The 21,969-nt window shown below is 39.9% G+C and overlaps 1 protein-coding gene across 5 annotated transcripts in view; it reads right to left on the reverse strand.

Annotated features, from left to right (window-relative positions):
• cnot4b (CCR4-NOT transcription complex, subunit 4b) overlaps positions 1 to 21,969 on the reverse strand; it is a 202,555-nt gene that overhangs the window by 127,727 nt on the left and 52,859 nt on the right. For all 5 annotated transcript variants that reach the window (XM_028805271.2, XM_028805263.2, XM_028805255.2 and 2 more), the window contains exon 2: positions 2,770 to 3,002. In XM_028805271.2, the coding sequence (XP_028661104.1) occupies positions 2,770 to 2,943 (174 nt within the window). In that variant the 5' untranslated portion in view covers positions 2,944 to 3,002. The remainder of the gene's footprint in view (positions 1 to 2,769; positions 3,003 to 21,969) is intronic.

Raw genomic sequence — 21,969 nt, forward strand, 5'->3', positions numbered from 1 at the left:
AAACTAATGAAGGTGCGGCGTCAACTCCTGATGTGGCAATTTCAGACAAAGACTTTGTAGAAGCTGGTCCATCACGAGAAATCTCTTCAGCACACACTCTGCCAATTGATAAATCTAAGCACCGCTTATCCGGCATAAACAAACAATGGTTTACAGATTTTGATTGGCTAATGGTCAAAGAAAATGGTATGTGGTGCTCATTGTGCATGAAATATTCAAACAAACAACTCCCAAGGAGGGAGTTACCTTGGGTAAATGTGCCATGCACAAGAATTTGAAAAGAAAACTTGCTGGACCATGAAAAAAGTAAAACGCACATTGAGTCTTCTGCTGACCTTTTAAGAAAGAGTGTACTAGAGCAAACTGGAATCAGTCAAATTGTAAGATATGTATCTGTGTTAAATTACTTACAGAGAGATGCCTTTGTGGGAGCTTTAAGATCCATTAATTGGTTAGCAAAAAATGAGTTGCCAGATACAACGTTGTTTGAAAAGTTGTTGGAACACTGTAAAGAAATGGGTTGTTCCTTTTTACAACATTTTAATGTTGGTAAAAATGCACATTACACCTCTGAAATAATAATGCAAGAGCTGCTGGATGTCTTAGCATCATAAATAATGTCTAACATACTGAAAAATATACACGCTGAAAATTTTTTCAGTATTCTGTGTGATGAAACCACAGACACAGTTGTAAAACAATTAATTATTTACACTAAATATGTTTGCCAGGTCACTAAAGAGGTCAGAATTAGTTTTGTATCAACCCGCAACATGACTGATGGCAAAGCGGAGACTATAACCAACACACTGAGTGAGACTATGGACACTCTAGGACTGAAAACTGCTAATCTGGTTGGACTAGGGTCAGATGGAGCGGCTGTTATGATTGGGATAACAGAAAGGTGTGGTAAAACTGCTTAAAGATAAAACATCTGGACTCATGGTCAACTGCCACTGTGTAAACCACTGATTGGCCCTTGCAAGTGCCCAAGCAGCAGCTGCTGTACCTTATTTACCAAAACTGAACGACATCTTAAGGCAGCTGTTCTATTTCTTCCAAAATTCTTCAGTTAGGATGGCTAGTTTAACGGAAATCCAAAATATTCTGAAAATTCCCCAGATTGAGCTGAAAATGACCAGTGACACTAGATGGCTGTCTCATGACTCTGCAGTACAGTCACTACGACAGTGTATGAGGAGTGGCATAGCTGAGGCCACTGAACGAAATGACATCACAGTTGAAGGATTAAGCAGATGTATTAAAACGTACAATTTTGTTTCCTCTCTGATGATGCTTTCAGACATATTACCTTTGTTGTCCAACTCATCTAAGGCTTGGCAAAGGCAAGATGTCAATCTTACCGAAATTGAGCCAATTTTGCTCACCACAAAATTGTCCATCAGGAGTTGAAAGACACTCTTGAGAGATATTTTCAAAGCCTTCATCATTGTCTGGCAGAAGAATGGTCAGATCTCTGCATTGTTTATACACAGAGTGATGTAATGTCATTCAAAACTGCAATATATGATAAATACCTAGAGACAGCTGTCAAGCACCTAGATGCAAGATTCCCTGACATGCCAATTATTTCCAGCTTTTCAAAAGTTTTCAATGCAGAAACTCACGATTCGAGTGAGTCTGCTGAAATTCTTTTCGATCATTACTCCAAAAATGGTAGCCCTCCAATTTTAAAATATGAAAGTAGCAGGCAAGAATGGACAGTTGCATCAAAAATGATCAGAAGTCAATCATACAAAGACTTCAGTCCAAAACAGATTTTACTAAAAATGGCAACGACATCAGAGCTCTAAGAGTCCTTTCCAAATTTAGCCAAACCAGCTCATGTTGGGCTAGTGATCCCAGTGAGCACAGCTGAATGTGAAAGGAGGTTTTCTGTCCTTAAAAGGATCAATACATGTTTGAGAAATCGCATGAATCAAAGCACGCTAAATAATCTCATGCTGATCTCCTTGGAGGGCCCAGATCCTGGGGACTTTGATTATGGGAAAGCTGCAGACAACTGGGCTTCTTGGAAGAAGAATAAATATTTAACTGAAGACACCTTCTGCATATGCAAGTTGGCTTTGAAGAATATTTTTAAATTTTTCTTCATTAGGTTTCCCATACTATTTTTTCCATTGTTTTCACTTTTCTTCCCGACAGCGACAATACTTGTGCCTCTTGGTTTATGTCATAACAATTGTTATTTAAAATTTCTGTTAGGGTTGTAGGATCCTGAATCGGATACCTCTTAAATTTAATAAAAATATTCTGGCACAAGTGTCAAACTTTAAAAAAGGAAGTCATATTGAGCATTGGAAAATAATAATAATTAACTAATAAAAATAGTGTACATTTAATTTTCCCCACCACCAAATTTCCCCGTCCCACCCGGCTACTTTTTCATGCCACCCGGCTGGAAAAAATTTCTGGGAAGAACACTGACGTGGATTCAATCAGTGTAGGTATTTAATCAGCAGCCTCCATTGATACACAATGGAACTACTTGCTGCCAATGACTAATTCCTTAACCATCACCTATAGGAACAGCTATGCATTACACATAGAAACACTATAAGCACTTTTCAGAAAAAAAACAGCCTTTAGTGTTTTCCATTTTAATGCTATGGTAAAATACAGTTGGTAAATTAATAAAATATATAAATATATAAACCAATACAAAGAAGAAAAAAAGAGATGCACCATTTCTTGCAGAAGATTGTGTTTCTTTGTTGTTAAATAATGTGAATCACTTTGAAAAAATACCTTTCTACAGGCAGGACAAAGTCCATTTTCATCCGTCCTGATACGGTGCCAGCAAAATCGACAGATCTGGTAGCCACAAGTGCAAGGAAAAAAGTTAATGTCATCAATTTCCAATGGCTCCATGCACAGAGGGCACTCTACTGGGTCCTCCTTCACCTCGGGACTGCGCGACATAGTAAAACTGACTTCAGGATCACCACGATCGTTTTTTCTTGAAGGTTGTTAGTACAGATCTAAATAAAAGGGAAAAAAAACAGAAAGCCAGTTATTAAATAATCAGTTAATGTAAAAATACATAATTCCTTTCTAGTTTCAGACATCAGGAAAACTGAATAAATGCCTCCCGGCATCATTCACTGGTCAGAAGTCTAACACAGTAACAACTTGTTCATTGACTAAGACTGCACTCCATATGATATTAACAAAAACCATGCACTGAAAGACCTGCACTAAAGAATAAAAGTTTTTAGATCTTAAAATTGGATTGCACACGTTATTATAGTTTGAATGTATGTCAGTGCTTATTTTTTAAAGTCAAGGTTTTTGTGGAGGAAGAAGAGCTGGTCAACATGCCCAGCTTTCAGAGCACTTCTCTGCAGTAACAATATCTCCTATGGTAGAGCTGAGAGATTCCAGTTCCTTCATTTTTACCTCCTTGTACAACTTGGGCACAACGATGTCAGTGATGTGTTGTCAGGAGGGTATGGTGTAACGAGGCTCCACTGAATTCACCATATTTCAGAAGGCTTCACTCACTACAACACTCAGAGGGCGCATACCTTTGCAAATTAAGTAGAGTATTGACCGAGTTATTTTGTTTGCATAAGTTGAGGTCTGTTTGCTAACTTCGGTGTGTGAACTTATTCCATTAATGAGTTGAGAGGGACCCACTTTAACGCTTGCCGTTTGCTGCTCCTTTATCTGTACATCAGAATGGTGTCTTGATAAGTGTGCTCTCAGATTCGTTGTGTTCCCCGAATATTTGATTTTGGCATGGCACAATTTGCAGACGACATGGCTCTTGTCAATCTCCTTAGTGCCTTCTTTATTGTGAAAGCCGAAATGAGCCCACACTTCCGCTTTGTACGCCACAGGAGCCACTCTAACTCCTCTGGATTCAGCCACTAGTCATGTTACTAGTCAGCTCGGTTTGTCACTGCACGATCCACATTGTCTGCCAGATCCACTCGTCTGAGTATTGAAAGCCTATATACATCAACCCTTACGCTACTTCCTGTCTCAATTTATGTTGTTATGTTAACTGCTATCTTGCGATCGGGGGTTTAAACACAACGGAAAATGAACTGTGTGCCTTGAATCTTTGAATGTAAACTAGTCATTAAAAACCAATACTATGTTTTTGAGAATTTCGATGCACTATCAAAAAAAATAATATTGCAATACTCAGGTGTATCGATATTTTTTTACACCACTAGTGCATATGTTCCGCAAGTTGGGTGTATGATGGATGAGAAAGAAGATTTCTGGAGTGAGCTGAATGAAGTACTGGACAGTGTACCCAAAGGAGAGAGAGTGGTGACTGGAAGGGATTTCAACAGACATGTTGGTGAAGGGAACAGAGGGGATGAGGAGGTTATGGGTAGGTATATGATAGTGGATTTTGCGAAAAGGATGGACATGGCTGTGGGAAATATATATTTTAAGAAGAGGGAGGAACATAGAAGAAGTGCAAGTGTGGAGGAAGATGCACACGGGTAGATTATATCCTATGCAGGAAGATCAATCTGGACTGAAGACTGCAAAGTGGTGGCAAGAGAAAGTGTAGTTAGGCAGCATAGGATGGTGGTCTGCAGGATAATGTTGGAGATCAAGAAAAGGAGGAGAGTGAGGGCAGAGCCAAGTATCAAATAGTGAAAGTTGAAAAGAAACACTGCAAGGCTGAGTTAAGGGAGGAGGTAAGACTGGCGCTGGGTGGCAGTGAAGAGTTTACAGATAGCCGAGTAACTACAGCAGAAGTAGTACGGGTGACAGCAAGAAGGGTGCTGGCGTGACATCTGGACAGAGGAAGGAAGAAAAGGAAACCTGGTGGTGGAATGGGGAAGTACAGGAGAGTATACAGAGGAAGAGGTTGGCGAAGAAGAAGTGGGATAGTCAGAGAGATGCAGAAAATAGACAAGAGTACAGGAGATAAGGCATAAGGTGAAGAGAGAGAGGGCAAAGGCTAAAGAAAAGGTGTATGCAAGTTGTATGCGAGGTTGGACACTAAAGAGGGAGAAAAGGGCCTGTACCGACTGGCCAGACAGAGCAACCAATTAGGGAATGATGTGCAGCAGGTTAGGATGATAAAAATGGAAACATCCTCACAAGCAAGGAGAGCATGTTCAGCAGATGGAAAGAGTACTTTGAGGGGCTGATGAATTAAGGGAATATGAGAGAGAGAGAAGGTTGGATGAAGTGGCGAAAGTGAATCAGAAAGTGCAATGGATTAGGAAGGAGTAAGTAAGGACAGCTATGGAGAGGATGAAGAATGGAAAGACCATTGGTCCAGATGATATACCTATGGAAGAAGGTAGGTGTTTAGGAGAGAGTGCAGTGGAGTTCTAATGGAATCTTAGAAAGTGAGAGGATGCCTGAGGAATGGAGAAGTGTACTTGTACCGATTTTTAAGAATAAGGGGAATGTGCAGAGCTGTAGTAACTACAGGGGGATAAAATTGATGAGCCACAGCATGAAGTTATGGGAAAGAGTAGTAGAAGCTAGGTTAAGAAGGGAGGTGATGATTAGTGAACAGCAGTATGGTTTCATGCCAGGAAAGAGCACCATAGATGTGATGTTTGCTCTGAGGGTATTGATGGAAAAGTAGAGAGAAGGCCAGAAGGAGTTGCATTGTGTCTGTCTTTGAGGACCTGGATAAGTATATCACATTGTATTGGTAAATTGGTATTGTATGAGGAAGTCAAAAGTAGCAGATAAGTATGTAAGAGTTGTACAGGATATGTACAAGGGAAGTGTGACAGTGTTGAGGTCTGCGGTAGGAGTGACAGATGCATATATTGTGGATGTGGGATTACATCAGGGATTGACTCTGAGGGTTTCTTATTTGCAATTGTGATGGACAGGTCAACAGACGAGATTAGACAGGAATCCCCGTGGACTATGATATTTGCTGATGACATTGTGATCTGTAGCAAGAGTAGGGAGCTGGTTGAGGAAACCCTGGGCAGGTGGAGATATCTTCTAGAGAGGAGAAGAATGAAGATTAGTCAGAACAAGACAGAATACATGTCTTGTAAGTCAGTGGCATGGTGAGGATGCAGAGAGTTGAGTTGGCGAAGGTACATAAGTTAAATACTTGGGAATCAATAGCACAGACTAAGAGGGACTGTGGAAGAGAGGTGAAAAAGAGAGTGCAGGCAGGGTGGAATGGGTGGAGAAGAGTGTCAAGAGTAATTTGTGACAGATGGGTATCAGCAAGAGTGAAAGGGAAGGTCTACAGGACAGTAGTGAGGCCAGCTATGTTATATGGGTTGGAAATAGTAGCACTGACCAAAAAACAGGAATCGGAGCTTGAGGTGGCAGAATTAAAGATGTTAAGATTTGCATTGGTTTGGACATGTGCAGAGGAGAAAAGCTGGGTACATTGGGAAAAGGATGCTAAGAATAGAACTGTCAGACAAGAGGAAGAGAAGGTTTATGAATGAGAGGCAATGCAGGTGATGGTTGTAACAGTGCAAGATACAGAGGATGGGAAGACATGGAAAAAGATGATCCACTGTGGCAACCCCTAAAAGGAACAGCCGAAAGTAGAAGTTGTGCATGAAAACAGAGATTACAAATCTTATCCACCATCACTACAGACTACAAGGGGAAAGCGACAAATACTTTTGGGTGGAGTATTCCTTTATTGCATAGAAAGTTGTTTTGAGACATCAGAAAATGCATTTGAGATATCTCAAGGTTTATTGCAGACACTTTACAATGTAAAAGAACTTACTAAAATTAATTTGTGATACCTTGAAATATTGGAGAAGCTGAAATTCTAGGATATCTATCTCTAAGGTGTCCCCCACTGATACTGGCAAATAAAAAGCAAAATGGGCTCTGACAAAAATGTCTCTGTTGTTTGTACCTTCTTCATCATTCATGCAAAATATTAACAAAAACCTAACCTTTAATAGAAATACAATATCTGAATGGAAAATAAAAATATTCTTATCATAAAACATTTTTCTCAAATACAATGTCCTCCATGATGTTTGTAACAAATAAACATTTTTCCTTGATTTACCCCTTTGCTCCAAAGATTAAAATTAAAATGCATATTGCAGACTTTAATGGAAGGGTATTTGCATACATTTTGGTCACACCTTGTAGAAATGACAACAATTTTTATACATAATCTCTCCATTTCAGTACGCCAGAATGTTTGGGAGATGGCAATGGCAGGAATATTAAAGCAGTCGTACTTAGTACTTTGTTGCATATCCTTTGCGTACGTCCTTTTCCATGCTCACTTCGAGATGTATAAAAACTAATCTTGCCATAAAGCCACACACATCTTCACGGCTGGGTCCCCCATTGCACATGCACTTTTTTGCTCGGTTTTGCAAATTGGCAGCACCCAGCGTCAAAGCAGTGCTGTTTCTGTGGTCTAGTTTTCTTTTTTATATTCGCATCTATTACACTGAAATTAATTGCATATCATTTACAAATTTAATTCGCTTGATTGTAATCAATCTGTAACAATAATAATTGTGCATGAAATGGCCAAAATATTCCAACTCCCATGGCTGCTTTAGCGTTATTTGATGACATCACAAACAGAAGAATGAGAAAAGACCACGGATTTATAGATGATGATGACTGGCTTCTAAGTCGATGTCGATTTCAAACAGCTATCTTCTTGAACCTGTGTGCTGAACTGGTGCTGGCATTACAAAAGGTAGACTTTGAGGAATTGTGCTCTCCCTGTTCCTTTGCAAGTTCTGTCTACTGTTGGGTTTTTAGCCGTAGGAGCTTTTCAACTTAAACTTGCTGACTGATCAGGTATTTCACAATTATCACTGAGTCACGCCATGCTAGCTGTATAGGATGGTATTATATACCCAGATGACAAGCAGATAAGATTTCCTTACACTGTGGATGAACTAGTAAACATAACAGCACAATTTGCAACATCCAGTTTTCCAAATGTAATCGGAGTAGTCAGCTGTATGCACATTGCTACTGCAAAGGTGCTGGACAAGTTACATCAGCCAGGGATGAATCACCAAGAGAATGAGCAGACATTACATCAAACATAGCTGGAAAACCTATAAAAATGGCAACTCCGCACAGTCGCAGAGTGCTTTTTCCAACTAGTGTGGCAAAAGGTTAGCAGTCCTTTTCAGGATAGTGAGTCACCTCAAAGTAAAGAGCAGAGAATCAGTCTGCTGTGGCGCGCTGTGCCGTCACTACATTATAAAAGCACCTTCAGAGAATGAATTTGCTTATGTAAATAGAAAGCATTTTCACAATGTACTGCTCTATAGTGCACAGAAAGTGTGTCGCCCTGTGCAAGCGTGTATATGAACAGATGCACTATGATGAACCTGACCCTGACCGACCAAATGATCAGCCAGATCGGACAGCATTACAACTTCGTTTGAATGTAATTAGCAGAATGTAAAAACAGGTAATCAGATGCAGCATTGATTTTTTAACCAATTAATTTAATTTATGGTCAATATCACATAGTACAGCCCTTATATATTCTGTTGTTCATTGGCCACATCTCTTACAGCATCCACTATTTCATTTTGTGATTCCTGAACAGTTTGTCATCACACGGCCAGATGGCCTCCCAGCGGTTTCCAAGGCAGAGGTGTGTACACAACCAGCACCTGAAGATGTGCTCAGCACAGCAGCACCGTCACCGCCCCAGTATCACACGGGGGGGCAGAGTGACGATGCGGGTTCAACTCCGTGCTCCCATCGGCTGTTAGGGAGCCCTTGAACCCAACACCATCGGTAATGTCACCGATGAGCTAGACAGTGAGGCAATAACAATGAGCAAGGGGATGGTGTAATAAAGTGCTTTTATTAAAAGACAAATCAAAACAGGTGTCCAAAGTGCAGTCAAAGTTCAATAAATCAAAAGTCAATAAATAATCCATATAAGAAATGTGGAGGTTAAAATACCATAGAAAAAACTCTTCTAAAAACCACAAGGTAAAATGTCACAGGAAGCAATCCTTAAAAAACACCAAGCCCAGCGTCTTCTGTTATCCTGGCGGCTGGACCGAGACTTTGGTCAATTCCCCAGCGGCCAAGGCGCTCACGCTGAGGCTAAACCAGTCCAAAGCCTTCCTGCTTTCTTTCGCCACCTCCCGTTCTCTTTCCTTTCTTTTCTTTTCTTTTTCCCCTCCTAACCATCTCGGGCTTCTCTATATATGCAGAGAGGACAAGGCAGCTGCAGCACATTAGCCAAAGGAATAATCACGGATGTGGGCAGTCTCTCACCTGTGCACTTAGTGAGAAACGCCCACACCACAGATCGCCCTGAGACGCTACAGCCACCAAACCCCCTCGCTAAGACGCGAGCACGGTGATTATTTATTTAAAAACGAACCGGCCTTTGCTAGGAGAGCTGTGGACCCATAACACCACAGGCAGTATTTGTAATTTTGTCTGAAATAGAATAAACTGATCCTTGGGCTGCGACTTGCCTTTTCACGTCGACTGTAATACCTGACCACTTCTTTTTTCTTTCGAGCACTATGTGACTTTCTGAACTTGAACTTTAGAGCATCTCCACCACACTTTTGTTTCTTATAATACTGCGTAAGCCAACAAATATGTTTTTGCTTGCCTCCACTTCGCACTTGATTAAATATTTATTTTTTTCACATGCCTTTTCCATTGTTTTTTAACCAAAAACTGAACGGAAGGTGATAAGTATCTATCTATCTATCTATTTATATTGATTTGCATATTAAAATATGTGAAATTCTTGGAGGAGTCAGGGTGGGGTTGTAGGCGCGTGTAAAGGGGAAGTGTGTGGAACTTGGTATACGCACAGATTTATCCGTCTGCATAATGAGCTTTAATCATGATGGAATTGACTGATTTGTATCTTTAAAATGTGGAGCAGAGGAACAATTGAAGGAAAAATGTGTCTTTGTTCCAAACATTATGGAGGGCAATATACAGTGGGTATAGAAAAGAATCACCCCCCTTCGAAATATTCAGATTTTTTTTTGCTTTACAGCCTTAAATGAAAACAAACCAATATTTTTTCCAGCTTTACTTACCCAATGCAAACTATAACATCCAAGTGAAAGATATCACAGCTATAGTTCAGAAGAACTTAAAAAAAATAAAAAAACAAATACTGCGATTAAAAAAGGATCCCCCCCCCCCCCCCCAAATAATATTTGTAAACTCAATCAGGTGTAAGTACCCACCATTTCCCTCGCAGACCATGGTTACTGGTTTCCACCTGTGATCAGCTGTAATCAGTGTGATTAGTGAAAGATAAAAACAGCTACTCCTAGAGCATGCCCTTGCTTGGTAGTGCAACTGACAGCAAACAACTGACTATGGGTGGCAAGCCACTTTCAAAAGATCTCAGGAATAGAGTTGTGGACAGACATAAGGCAGGAGATGGATACAAAAAAAATCTCAAAGGTTTTATCAATCCCAAGGAGCACAGTAAAGTCCATAATAAAGAAGTGGCAAGTGTTTGGTACTACTAGGACCCTCCCTGGATCCAGCTGTCACTCCAAACTGGATGGAAGAGCAAGGAGGAAACTGGTGAGAGAGATTTGGCCTCAATACCAAACTGTACACCTGGCGGAAATCCAATGCAGCTCACTATCCACAACACACCATACCTACAGTAAAGCATGGAGGTGGCAGCATTCTGTTGTGGGGGTGTTTCTCTGCCGCAGGGCCTGGGGCTCTCGTTAGGGTAGAAGGAAAAATGGATGGGGCAAAATATCATCAAATTCTTGAGGAAAACCTGCTACCTTCAGCCAGAAAGTTGAAGATGGGCAGAATGTTCACCTTTCAACACGACAATGACCCGAAGCACACAGTAAAATTGACCACACAGTGGCTGAAGGAGAAAAAAAGTGAATGTCGTTGTGTGGCCCAGTCAGAGCCCAGACCTAAATCCCATTGAAAATCTGTGGAAAGATTTGAAGATAGCAGTCCACCAACGCTCACCATCCAATTTGACCGAACTTGAACAGTTCTGTAAAGAAGAGTGGGCAAATATTGCTCAATCTAGATGTGCAAAGCTGATAAAGAAGTATCCCAACAGACTCAAGGCTGTCATTAAAGCAAAAGGTGGTACAACAGAATTTTGACATTAGGGGGTGATCCTTTATTAATCTCAGCATGTCTCATTTTTGATTTTTTATAATTTTTCTGAACTGTAGCTGTGATATCTTTCATTAAGATGTTATAGGTTGCATTGAGTAAGTAAAGCTGGAAAAAATTTTGGTTTGTGTGTTTTCATTTAAGGCTGTAAAGCAAAAAAAATGGGAATGTTTTGAAGAGGGTGATTCTTTTCTATACCCACAATATGTGTGTATATGCAACAGTTATTTGGCAATTCTAAAAAGTAATGAAGCAAGATTTACCTCATACTGTATATGTTCACTCGGCTTACCATAAATTTGTAATTGTCTGGTGGCTGCCACAGAGGAAATTCCCGGACTAAGACAAGCACCATTCCCGAGCCACAAAATTGTGACCTCTGGATTACAAAGACACAAAAGAGTTTTGCACTGCAGATGGAACAACTCACAAGCTGCAAGCTAGCATGACTAGCTTGTCTGCCTTCTTCTGAATTCTACACATGCTGCAAGACAGTTATAATAGCTTAATACCAATCACGGCTGTTGGCAAAAAGCAATCCAAACTACATGTTAAAGAAGATCTTAAATTATCTTCTTTGAAAGAAAACATGCTTTTCCCTACCTTGTGATTTTTACGAGAGAAAAATTTTACAGCAATAACTTGCACTCAATTTGTAATACCAATAAAACTTCTTTGATTACTTTAAAGTACCTGTTCATTATGGTGGTCTTTCAAACCAGAAATTTAGACTGGAATGTTTAGTATTAGAAACACTTTATGCATTTGGCTGAAATATTTAAACTTGGGTTAAAGATCTTGTGGGCTAAAGTTATGTTTCAGCTAGCAATGAGACTGTTTCCATGATTATAGTTCCATGTACATTAACTACCATCCCACCCAAAAATGTCAAGCCCCTTGCATATATTGCTTCATTACTACTCTGCCTGGATTTACACTCCATGTGGTTAGAAAAAATATGCTGGTACTTAAAGTTCACACATTTTTGCCTGAAGAGCATAAAAGCATTGAACCAAATAAATGTGACATAGGTCTCTTCTAAAAACTGACTTGCTGCAAAGCATCTTAGAATGGCTTTTTACGTACTCTTGAATATCTAAAGTTGCACTGACCCCATCAGCCATCAAGTAGCTGTGACTTTGTTGACTGCTATTTGTCACTGCTGATTCTCTTAAAATCTACATTAAAAATATGTCCTCCACTGTTTGTTAATTTGTTATTTTCTTTCTAATAACTAAATAAAATATATTTGGTTTGTAAGCCACCTTTTATAATGGCGTCTGTACTATTCAAGTGTCATTATAAATATGATCAGATGACCATTACAATAGAACATGAGAATTTATTCAACTATTCAGTTTACAAAACAGAAGGACAGTGCTCAGTTTATAGAGAGATAATTCCTGCCTAGCACCCAGTGTTTCCCAGACAGTTCTAGTCTCAGGCTCAGTTCTCACTCTGATCCTTGAATTGGATTAATGGCTGGAAGGACTGTTGATGGCGTTGCTTTAGATTCAGGAAAAAAAAATGGCAAAGTGGAATGTGACATGTTAGAACATTCACGAGAACTTTTTTTTTTGGCAATATACACCGGGGTATGAAGAACAAAAAGGATTATACAAATAGCAATAACAGAATTCTTCTGCTTAACCTTTGCTCCTGTCAACTTGTATGCACCAAGAATCTGAAACCGACCTCCATGTGAAACATACATCAGTCTTCAAGTGGACTTTGCTGTATGAACAGATTATTATTCAAAAAATAAAACTATTTAAAACAAAAAACCTATTTACAGATCAAGTTACATACAGTGCATCACTTTGTCCACATTTTGTTATGTTACAGCCTTATTCCAAAATTGATTAAATTCATTTATTTCCACAGAATTCTACACATAACACCCCATAATGACAACGTGAAAAAAGTTTACTTGAGGTTTTTGCAAATTTATTAAAAATAAAAAAACTCAGAAATCACATGTACATAAGTATTCACAGCCTTTGCTCAATACTTTGTTGATGCACCTTTGGCAGCAATTACAACCTCAAGTCTTGTTGAATATGATGCCACAAGCTTGGCACACCTGTCCTTGGCCAGTTTCGCCCATTCCTCTTTGCAGCACCTCTCAAGCTCCATCAGGTTTGATGGGAAGCGTCGGTGCACAGCCATTTTAAGATCTCTCCAGAGATGTTCAATCGGATTCAAGTCTGGGCTCTGGCTGGGCCACTCAAGGACATTCACAGAGTTGTCCTGAAGCCACTCCTTTGATATCTTGGCTGTGTGCTTAGGGTCGTTGTCCTGCTGAAAGATGAACCGTCGCCCCAGTCTGAGGTCAAGAGCGCTCTGGAGCAGGTTTTCATCCAGGATATCTCTGTACATTGCTGCAGTCATCTTTCCCTTTATCCTGACTAGTCTCCCAGTTCCTGCCGCTGAAAAAACATCCCCACAGCATGATGCTGCCACCACCATGCGTCACTGTAGGGATGGTATTGGCCTGGTGATGAGCGGTGCCTGGTTTCCTCCAAACGTGACGCCTGCATTCACACCAAAGAGTTCAATCTTAGTCTCACCAGACCAGAGAATTTTCTTTCTCATGGTCTGAGAGTCCTTCAGGTGCCTTTTGGCAAACTCCAGGTGGTCTGCCATGTGCCTTTTACTAAGGAGTGGCTTCCGTCTGGCCATTCTACCATACAGACCTGATTGGTGGATTGCTGCAGAGATGGTTGTCCTTCTGGAAGGTTCTCCTCTCTCCACAGAGGACCTCTGGAGCTCTGACAGAGTGACCATCGGGTTCTTGGTCACCTCCCTGACTAAGGCCCTTCTCCCCCGATCACTCAGTTTAGATGGCCGGCCAGCTCTAGGAAGAGTCCTGGTGGTTTCAAACTTCTTCCACTTACGGATGATGGAGGCCACTGTGCTCATTGGGACCTTCAAAGCAGCAGAAATTTTTCTGTAACCTTCCCTAGATTTGTGCCTCGAGACAATCCTGTCTCTGAGGTCTACAGACAATTCCTTTGACTTCATGCTTGGTTTGTGCTCTGACATGAACTGTCAACTGTGGGACCTTATATAGACAGGTGTGTGCCTTTCCAAATCATGTCCAATCAACTGAATTTACCACAGGTGGACTCCAATTAAGCTGTAGAAACATCTCAAGGATGATCAGGGGAAACAGGATGCACCTGAGCTCAATTTTGAGCTTCATGGCAAAGGCTGTGAATACTTATGTACATGTGCTTTCTCAATTTTTTTTATTTTTAACAAATTTGCAAAAATCTCAAGTAAACTTTTTTCACGTTGTCATTATGGAGTGTTGTGTGTAGAATTCTGAGGAAAAAAAATGAATTTAATCCATTTTGGAATAAGGCTGTAACATAACAAAATGTGCAAAAAGTGATGCGCTGTGAATACTTTCCGGATGCACTGTATTAATACTAGCCGTATTACCTGGCTTCGCCGAGAAACTTTAATAAAACAATTAACGGCAGTTATAGTGCCATCAGTTAATTAGGTGTACCACAAGTACTATGTAAGTACGTTCTTTTCTGCATTTAATACCTGTAATTTTTCTCAGGCAGTGTATTATAGTTGTTAAAGCTAGGGAGTTCAAAGCCTGAGGTCGGGGCTTCAAATACTTTTACTGATACCGTGCGACCATGATCAAGTCAGTTCATTTGCTTGTGCTCCAATTAGAAAAACAAAAGAAATGCAACCAATTATATCTCAAATGTTGTAAGTCACCTTGGATAAAGGCATCAGGCAAGTAGAAAGTAAAATGATTATTAGGTCTACAGAGATGCTTACTCCTGAACATGCTATACACAACTGTCCATGAATAAAATATTTATGCATTAGATCAATTCCTGCTTTTTTAGTAATCTGGATTTTGTTTCATAAAGCATGTTATATTCATTTGAAATGGGCAATCAGTAGGAGTAATGTGAAATTTAAATATATATTATCAATATTAGAGGTTTACGATTTTTAATTGTTTATGCCATTCACTCAAGTACAGTATTTCTTTTCACGTTTTTCATCTGTTGCATGTGGTCCTCCTTTAGAGTCACCACATGTGAATGTATATGCAAAGCATTGCTTGAAGTGGCTATACTTAAGTACAGGTATCGTATGTGTTACACTGAAATTCAAGCTCCACCATCTAAACTGTTATTCCCTTGAGTTGAGTTATTTGACTTAGGCCTAGGGGAACTGGGCCCAGTACAAACCAGGGCTGCCACAAAGTATTGTAGCAAACATGACTAAATGCAAAATTAGGAGACAAGACACCATGTTACTGAACTGTTCAGCTCTGCTGGGTGGCTTATTCTGGAGGGTAGGTATCTTTTCATAAAACTATATCCTTTCTTTCCCCCACTTTGCTACGTGGCTCACCTACTGAGCAGGCAGTTTCTTCAATTACTTAACTTGTGGTGGGTCAGTGATGGTCTGGGGAGGCATATCCATGGACGGACGCACAGACCTGTACAGGCTAGACAATGGCACCTTGACTGCCATAACATATTGGGATGAGATCCTTAGACCCATTGTCAGACCCTGGTGCACAAAAATTCCTCATGTGGCGAGAGTATGCAGGAAGTTCCTGGAGGGAGAAGGAATTGATACCGCTGACTGGCACCCACGGTCGCCTGACCTAAATTCAATAGAACACCTCTGGGACATTATGTTTCGGTTCATCCGACACAGCCAGGTTGCGCCTCAGACTGTCCAGGAGCTCAGTGAAGCTCTGGTCCAGATCTAGGAGGAGATCATAAAGGACACCATCCATCGTCTCATTAGAAGCGATGTTGTCAGGCATGCATACAAGCAAGTGGGGGCCATACAAACTACTGAGTACGATTTTCAGTTGCTGCAATGAATTTTCGGCAAAATGGACTAGCCTGCCGCATCATTTTTTCACTTTGATTTTCGGGGAGTCTTTGAATTCAGTCCTCTGTAGGTTGATAATATTCATTTCCATCAAATGATGAGGCATCCTTTTGTTCCTAACACATTACCCAGTCCATATCAGTATAGATATCCAGCATGACTTTTTTTTCCCCATTGAGAACTAATTTGTTTTTACAGTGTTCCTTTAATTTTTTTGAGTATTATATATTATATACAGTGGGGCAAAAAAGTATTTAATCAGCCACCAATTGTGCAAGTTCTCCCACTTAATAAGATGAGAGAGGCCTGTAATTTTCATCATAGGTATACCTCAACTATGAGAGACAAAATGAGGAAAAAAAATCCAGAAAATACACATTGTCTGATTTTTAAAGAATTTATTTGCAAATTATGGTGGAAAAAAAGTATTTGGTCAATAACACCCCCATGCTTTACAGTAGGTATGGTGTTCTTTGGATGCAACTAAGCATTCTTTCTCCTCCAAACATGACGAGTAGAGTTTTTTTCATTTGACCATATGACATTCTCCCAATCCTCTTCTGGATCATCCAAATGCTCTCTAGCAAACTTCAGACGGGCCTGCACATGGACTGGCTTAAGCAGGGGGACACGTCTGGCACTGCAGGATTGGAGTCCCTGGCGGCCTAGTGTGTTACTGATGGTAGCCTTTGTTACTTTGGTCTCAGCTCTCTGCAGGTCATTCACTAGGTCCCCCCGTGTGGTTCTGGAATTTTTGCTCACCGTTCTTGTGATCATTTTGACCCCACGGGGTGAGATCTTGCGTGGAGCCCCAGATCGAGGGAGATTATCAGTGGTCTTGTATGTCTTCCATTTTCTAATAATTGCTCCCACAGTTGATTTCTTCACACCAAGCTGCTTACCTATTGCAGATTCAGTCTTCCAGCCTGGTGCAGGTCTACAATTTTGTTTCTGGTGTCCTTTGACAGCTCTTTGGTCTTGGCCATAGTGGAGTTTGGAGTGTGACTGTTTGAGGTTGTGGACAGGTGTCTTTTATATTGATAACGAGTTCAAACAGGTGCCATTAATACAGGTAATGAGTGGAGGACAGAGGAGCCTCTTACAGAAGAAGTTACAGGTCTGTGACAGCCAGAAATCTTGCTTGTTTGTAGGTGACCAAATACTTATTTTCCACCATAATTTGCAAATAATTTCTTTAAAAATAAGACAATGTGATTTTCTGGATTTTTTTTCTCATTTTGTCTCTCATAGTTGAGGAATACCTATGATGAAAATTACAGGCCTCTCTCATCTTTTTAAGTGGGAGAACTTGCACAATTGGTGGCTGACTAAATACTTTTTTGCCCCACTGTATATATATATATATATATATATATATATTTATATATATAATACACACACATACACACCTTACCTCAAAATGCAAACATGCATGAGATTTACAACACAATTTTTTTTAATATATTTTACTATGACAAAACAAATGAAAAAATTGTTATATTTCAATTTAAAAAAATACGTTATACTAATAAATACTAAACCTTTATAAGTATTCACAACTTCTCCTATTTTAAAAGTGACATTTCTGCTTCATGACTCTCCTGGACTAGATCCCAGGATAAGGCGAGCAATTTTGCTGACTAATGGAAAGGACTCTTGCAGAAAGGTGCTTACAGGGCACAGTGAGAAGCCCTCTAAAAATACTATTCTGTGGGATATATCTTAGCCTTCATTCAAAATCAAAATGGGAAACTTAAACATTCAAATCCCAATAAACAGATTTGTTAAATATAAAATTTAATATGAAATAGTGGTCACAAGACAGCAATAGGGTTGTTTAAAAAGCTGGAGCAATTACATAATTTCTCTCTTCTGAAAGATTGTTAGAAAAATGGCAAAAAGAGAACAATAAAGCAAATCTACCTTGTGAAAATAAAAAAGCATAGTCAATAATTCAGCAATGCCCTGCTACTTTTGTAATGATAATTGCATGGAAAAATAAACAGATAGTGCATGATTAACTAAATTACAAATCCAAAAAAGTATTGTTCCTTCATCAAACCCAAGGACAACGGATGTGAATAGAAACTGTTTAGCAAAATTGAAAGTCAAGAAAATAAAAAACTGCTAGCAACCAAGTGAACTTTACAAAGAACTTTACAGTGAACTTTACAAAGAAAGCAAGATTAGAATATAGCATCAACATATATGACAAAAAGATATTTTAATCAATTTTACACAATTAAATTAGGTATCATAAATGCCTCTGACAGACCAAAGTAAAACCCTTCCTTGCCAGTACTCTCTATTTTGCATACTCTGAAGATGCACACAATGAAAACTTATGAACTCAGTAAGTGTTTTCAAACTGCTGACTCATAATACAGGCATGGAAGCAGCATTGAGGTTACGTTCAAGCAAAGTGCAAAGTAAAGAGAAAGCACACTTTACTAACAGTAATAGTGATAGTGTGTAGTATGGGCAAACTAAGAACTGTCAGACCTTTTTTTGGACAAAGGCCACAATAGAGAGTAAAATAAGCAATACTTATCAACTTACATATGATAGCTGTCAAAGACTGAGCTCTTGCTGCTTTAATCATTATAAGAATTGATGAGGAATGAGTGTAATATTTCATAATATTCAGAATTCTGTAGCACAGGAGAACATTAGGAGTTTTTACCAGGAGGAGCCAGGTATCGGAGTGGGATTGGCGGCAGGGACGCAGGCCAGAATAAAAGGTTATCTGTGCCCGTTGGTCAACATCTCTCCATGCTCAGAGAGATGCCAGTTTTAATCTCCTTAGAATTACATTTTTAGTCAAAAAAAAAACTTTCATATAAAAGTTGTCAAAGACAGTGATCTCTTGCTGCTTTAACCATTATAACAATTAATGAGGAATGAGTGTCATATTTCAGAATATGTAGAATCCGTTGTATTTTTTGGCTTGAAAATGACATTTTTTTAAATCTCATCTTTTTATTGTAAAATGTACAAAACACTAAAAGTACAAAGTCAGAAATGTAGAGATGACAAGGAGAAGAAGAAGCAAGAGAAGCAGGAGGAGGAGCAGAAGAAGCAGCACGCTACATATGTGCGAGTGACAGTAACATCACTTTTGGATTCCCAGAATCATTTTCTGTTTCACTGCCTGTTTCAATTTCAATGCCCAAAGACACTTTGTCATCACTGCTGATGAGAGTTTCTAATGAGACGCCATTAGGAGGCTAGGAGAAGATGCATGTACACCATTGCCCGGGAAACATTCAGGCCGGACACTTACACAAGACATACCTATAATGTTGCCTGGTACTAGTGCTTAGTGGCACTTTCAAATCAAATCAAATGTTGAGTTCAGCATCCCGACAGCTTGGTGGATGAAGCTGTTAGACAGTCTTGTGGAGTGAGCCCTGAGGCTCCAGTACCCTTTCCCTGAGGGGAGGAGGCTAAAAAGGGAGTGTAAGGGGTGGGAGGAGTCACCAGCAATGCTGATGGCTCTACGGGTGAGATGGGTGTGGAAAATGTCCTTGAGGGAGGACAGTGGGGCACCAATGATCTTACTGGCTGCATCCACTATGCATTGCAGGGACTTCCTACAGGAGGCAGGGAAGCCTCCATACCAGAGAGAGATGCAGCTGGTGAGGATGTTCTCGATTGTGCCCCAGTAGTAAAAGCACATGATAGAGGATGGAACTTGTGCTCTCCTCAGTTTGCGTAGAAAGTAAAGGCGCGTTTGAGCTTTCTTGGCCAGTGATGTGGTGTTATCTAACCAGGAGAAGTCCTCGAAGATGTAGGTCCCCCAGGAACTTGGTGCTATTCACCTTTTCCACAGCTGCACAGTCGATGGTCAGTGCGTGATGCTGTGAATGACCTCTCCTGAAATCGATCATAATCTCTTTGGTCTTTCCCACGTTCAGGAAGAGATTGTTGTCTTTACACCACTGGACCAGTTGGCTCACCTCGTTCCTGTAGTTGGCTTCGTCATTGTTGGTGATGAGGCCGACCACAGTTGTATTGTCCACAAACTTGACAATGTGATTGGAACTGTAGATTGGTACACAGTCGTGGGTCTGCAGGGTAAAGAGCAACAGGCTGAGCATACACCGTTGTAGGGCCCCTGTGCTCAACGTGATGGTCTTAGAGGTGTTATTGCTGACCTGCACATTTTGTGGCCTCCCTGTAAGAAAGTCCAACACCCAGTTGCAGAGAGAGGTCTTGAGTCCCAAATGGCTCAGTTTTTGTATTAGCTGCTGGGGAATGATTGTGTTGAATGCTGAACTAAAATCTAAGATCATCATTCGCACATAGGAGTTCTTTGAGTCCAGGTGGGTGGGGACTGGATGGAGAGCAGCAGAAATGGCATCCTCTATGGACTTGTATGATTTATATGCAAACTGAAATGGGTCATGGGAGGGGGGAAGAATGGACTTAATGCTCTACATAACCAGCCACTCAAAGCATTTCATGATGGTGGAAGTCAGTGCTACAGGTCTTACGCAAGATGCATCTAAACAGTTTCCTGAGTGACATTCGGTACCAATGCTTGTAGCACTGTTTTTACAGCCTGAGTGACACTCGGTTCTAATGCTAAGGAGGTTAAAAGGAAGGCACCAGGGCTCAGAATGGTAAAGGATCGTTTCCTGCCTGTGTTTTTTAACCTCATTGTATTCTGATTATTTATAGACTTGTTTTTAAACTATACATAGACATTGCTCATTTTAAAAGATTGAACACTTTTTGCACTGCACTATTTATTTGGACAAAATTTTTGGTTGCTTTAATAAAAGCACTGGCACTGTTTCACCTACACCTTGCTACATTTGTGTGTTGTGTCCTCATTCGCTGGCTGAGCCCTAGGGTACGTTATTGGCGGTGGAGGGTTCAAGAGGATCCCTGGAATGACCCAGTAGCGTGAGCTGGCCTGCACCATCACACCCTCATAGTCCCCCAACCTAAACATCATTGATTTCAAAAGAGCAGTGCATGTAAAAAGGTCCAAGAATTATGCAGAACAAGAAATCCAGTCTCTGTTACATCGATGAGTAATAAAAATGTTTTTCTGCATTCCCATCTGGACTCTGAGACTGCCTTCTTTAAAGACAACTTTTCTCCACAACAAAAGCTAGGCTGTGAAGGCTACAGAGGAGTACTGTAATATTTTTTCAAATATATTATTAATAAACTAAAGGAATAATCCTGCTGTTTTAAGACAATAAATAACTAGGACTGGGCCAAATACGGTAAAGCAATATAATAGTTTTTGTTATGATATGAGATACAAACAGAATGTGTATTAAAAGTATTTTTTGTTTTGTGCCATGTATAAGTATACAGATCTTTCCAGCAGTGATCTGTGGAAATGTAGAAGTAATGCATATTACTGGTACTTCTGGAACAAAATGCATTCTTTAAACGTTTCCAAGAATAACTCACTGCAAACATCCACAATGCCACAAAAAATTACCCAATGTAATTTCAGTTTTAAAAGTTACAGAGAAAAGGATTAGAATGAAACAAATAATTTGTAAGCACTGTCATATTAAAATTAAGCACTCTGTTGCACTGCAAACTAGACCTGTGCTAGTTTATCGGCTTAGCACAGTAACACACCCCATATATGATACATTTTGAAGAATGTATCAGAGCACCCTGCACTTGCAAACTGTAATTAAACAATAACAATAAAAATGTTAATTTCTTAAATATGCAGGAGTATAACGAATGCAGAAATACTACACAACCCAAAGGTGTCACAGAATGCACCAATGAATAATGTTTTTTCTAAGAATGATTAGTCAGTTTCTGCTTTTAGTTACAGTTGCAGCATTTTTGGCATACTGTCTAAAGATAGAGACACAGAAAGAAAGACGCTGACTGTTTAGTAACCTTGGGGAGGAACAGTAAGAAGGAGTGACACTGAAGATAAGCATTATTTTGAAGGCAAGTAGTTTAATTCAAATACAAGCAATTTAGGGACACACTTAAAAC

This window comes from Erpetoichthys calabaricus, chromosome 1, assembly GCF_900747795.2.
Source record: "Erpetoichthys calabaricus chromosome 1, fErpCal1.3, whole genome shotgun sequence".
In the NCBI taxonomy this organism is placed as follows: domain Eukaryota; kingdom Metazoa; phylum Chordata; class Cladistia; order Polypteriformes; family Polypteridae; genus Erpetoichthys; species Erpetoichthys calabaricus.